The sequence below is a fragment of the Dipteris shenzhenensis genome, chromosome 28 (genome assembly GCF_047967505.1).
Source record: "Dipteris shenzhenensis isolate YYH24624 ecotype China chromosome 28, Dip_SZ_1.0, whole genome shotgun sequence".
NCBI lineage: Eukaryota > Viridiplantae > Streptophyta > Polypodiopsida > Gleicheniales > Dipteridaceae > Dipteris > Dipteris shenzhenensis.
This window is the reverse complement of record NC_141623.1, coordinates 28385184-28388121: the sequence shown is the minus strand read 5'-3', so window position 1 is coordinate 28388121 and position 2938 is coordinate 28385184. Positions and strand designations below refer to the sequence as shown.

The 2938-nt window shown below is 44.1% G+C and overlaps 1 protein-coding gene across 1 annotated transcript; it reads right to left on the bottom strand.

Moving 5' to 3' along the window:
• Window positions 1-381: 381 nt before the first annotated feature.
• LOC147883408 (uncharacterized) lies at window positions 382-1990 on the bottom strand. Its single transcript, XM_087399304.1, has 2 exons — window positions 1872-1990; window positions 382-1498 (listed from the first exon to the last, which is right to left on the bottom strand). Exon 2 carries the CDS (start codon window positions 1476-1478, stop codon window positions 435-437), a length of 1044 nt encoding a protein of 347 aa, XP_087255430.1. The 5' UTR covers window positions 1479-1498; window positions 1872-1990; the 3' UTR covers window positions 382-434.
• Window positions 1991-2938: the final 948 nt, after the last annotated feature.

Genomic DNA, 2938 nt, shown 5'->3' with positions numbered 1-2938 from the left:
AGTAAGATTACAACTAGCAAAACCTCAATGCTAAAATACTACATGACCTTCACCATGGTTGTAATTTAAGTTAATAGTATATTGAACTTTAGCATGCACCCAATTTTTTTATATAAAAACTTGCAAAGATGGAGATGTGGATACACTCACTCAATTTAACAACCATATAGAACTCAAGACCTTTAGTTTGAGCCTTTATAGGTGCTTTCAAGAAAAGTGAAGTACAACTCAATTAACTTTAATTAATACCAAAAGTACTAGACAGTCTCATGAAACTTCCCATTCTCAAAACAAAATCAAATAACTCTGTTAACATAGCCCTTAACGGCTGACTCTAATTGATGAGGTCAAAAACCTTACAGAAGTATATTATCCTGGCCCCACATTCAACAAAATCACATTAGGCACAGCCTTCTCGTGAAGAAAGACTCTTCTCAACCCTTTATTTTTCCCAGAGCATCTGCTGCCTCCTCTGGATACACATCGTGCATTATCCTTCGTAGTGCAGTCAACTCTAACACCTCGACATTCTCTGCCTTCAAAATGCTCATGGGCTCTGGTGATTCTCTAAGCCTTAATTGGAGCACTTCCATATATTCATCTGGGCACTGGACTTCATCCAAACTCTCCACTGTAAATGCGACCACATCAACTGTCTCTTTTACCAACTGTGTCTTCATTTCTTTCTTGGATCTTTTTCTTTTTTTAAGAGAATCTTTTGTTGCTTCTATCGTCTGCCCCACATGCAACAAAATCAAAACATAAGGCACAGCCTTCCCCTCACGAATGACTCTTCTCCGATAAGTGTGCATGTCCTTTAGGTTGCCTACTGAATTAACCACATTTTTCCTGTTTTTGACTTGGATTGCTATGCAACCTATGCAGCTGTCATCACCAATGTCATACTCTCCCTTATGATTAGGCAACACAAAAGGTATGATGAGATCATATGCCTCCTGCCCTTTATTGCATATCATGGCCGCACAATTCCTTATAAAAGTCTTGAGAACGTCAGTTGAAGGGTATCCACCATAAAAGCGATAAAATGCATTGAAAAACACACGTGCTTCTTTCAGATGGCCTGACTTTGTGAACCCCTTCCAGTTCCTCAAGAAAGCTTGAAGAAACTCTTCCAACCCTTGAGGAGTAGAGAAAGCCTCCCAGTTCTGTAAACTGTCCATGCCATTCAGTAGTAAAAACCGTGCTACTAGCTCTCCTCTTTCTCCTGCACTCGCAATGCCATTCAGGAGTAGAGAGTTTAGATGTCGAAGTTGTATAGTAACCAAGACTTCACTGTGCAGAACCTGTGCTGCTGCTTCAGCTAAAACAGGTTCAGGTAGCGCATGGGTAAGCACATAATCTCCAGCTGCTGATGTATGCAGACAGATGTGCATATGTGATGCAACCAGCTGTTGAGCAACCATTGACTGTGGGCAAACATCCACACCTATTCGACGGCCAAGAAACACTAATGACATATCTCGAGACTTCAGCTTTTCTTGGCCCTGCACTGACTTTACTTCTATCCCTCCAAGAAGCTTGACTTTTGCCAGATTTACCAATTCTTGTGTATTGTGACCTTCCAGAAAAGCAGCCCACAATGGCCTGCCACGAACGAGAAAACGTTCTGGTTCTGCAGCCTCGTTCAGAGTGGTGGGTTGTGATGTAGCAAGTCTATTAAACGTGGGCATTCTTGATAACGGCACAAAAAGTTGGTTGAGACCGATCCTCACTTTAGCACTTGGGTCCTCCCTATTCACAGCGGTAAAATTGCTCACCCTTGCAGTTGTATCAATAAACAACACAAACGATCCCATGCGTTGAGCTGCATTAACCTTGAGAGGCAGCTCTGCGCAGGCTCTTCTAAAAACAATAAAGCTTCTCTGACCTGTACCATGGGCTTGAGTAAGAAGCTCCCTGGCTTCGTCTATCACGAACAAAAACTGAACACCAGAATTTTTGAGGGACTTTTCGAATTTGTTCCAAACAGCAGAACATGCAAGCTTCATCTCGTCCGAAGAGCACTCTGGTCGCTCTAAAAGTCTGTCTAGTATGCCACCATAGTCCTTGGTCTGCTGTCTGTGAAACAGCTCGGCTCTATCTGGAAACGTTTCTTCGTTGGCCAACCAATCAAAGCAGGCCCGGAAGATGGCGAAAGCCTGCTCAACTTTGGTCATCGTCACAAAGTAGTGTCTCAATTGTGGGTGCGAGGGAGGGTACCCTGTAGATGTGGGTTGAAGCAACGAGAAATAGAATACCATCATACCGCTAGCAGCATGTGCAACCTCTTTCATTGCCCTAGACTTTCCCCAGCCGCTAGACTGAACTATTGGAGCGCATGGGGCATACCAGGTCTTTGTATCTTGAGCCCACTTCATGAAGCACCGATCAATATAGTGCTGAACATAGGAGACAACGAAGCCTTCTGGGTCCTCATATTGTCTGTCGAAGGCCTTTTCGAGAAGATCCAGCTCGGTTGGAGAAAGACCCTGGGCGGGAGCGTCGGCTTTAGCATCGTCAATGGCAAACAAGCTCTCTATGATCCGTTGCATCCATTCTTCGCTGTTCTGTGCCGCAAAGATTTGCTGTAACGTCTGTGGAGGAAAAGTAAGAACTCTGTTAATCAAAATACTAACGCTTTCATCAGAGAAGGTGTCCCCACTGTCGGCCACAGCACTAATGATTCGAGAACGACGGACATGGTCCGAAGTCAGAATCTCCGAAGGATCAAAGGCAACGGTGTGCTTGCACTTGTCCCAGCCCTCCTGTAAGCGCTGCCGGTCGTTGCCCATGCTTTTTCAAAAGAGGCTCTGTTGCTAATCTGTTATACGTTGGAGGTGTGCAAATGAGTTGTTGCATGCTCATGAGCTCTTCTAATTTTTCATGCCTTCTGTTGTTATGCTGTTGAAGTCCCAGAGTTTGTGGAGGATTTTTTGCT

Bases quoted from the DNA above. Each gene is read 5' to 3' on its own strand.
- LOC147883408 (XM_087399304.1), bottom strand. From the start codon at position 1,478: ATGTCATTAGTGTTTCTTGGCCGTCGAATAGGTGTGGATGTTTGCCCA.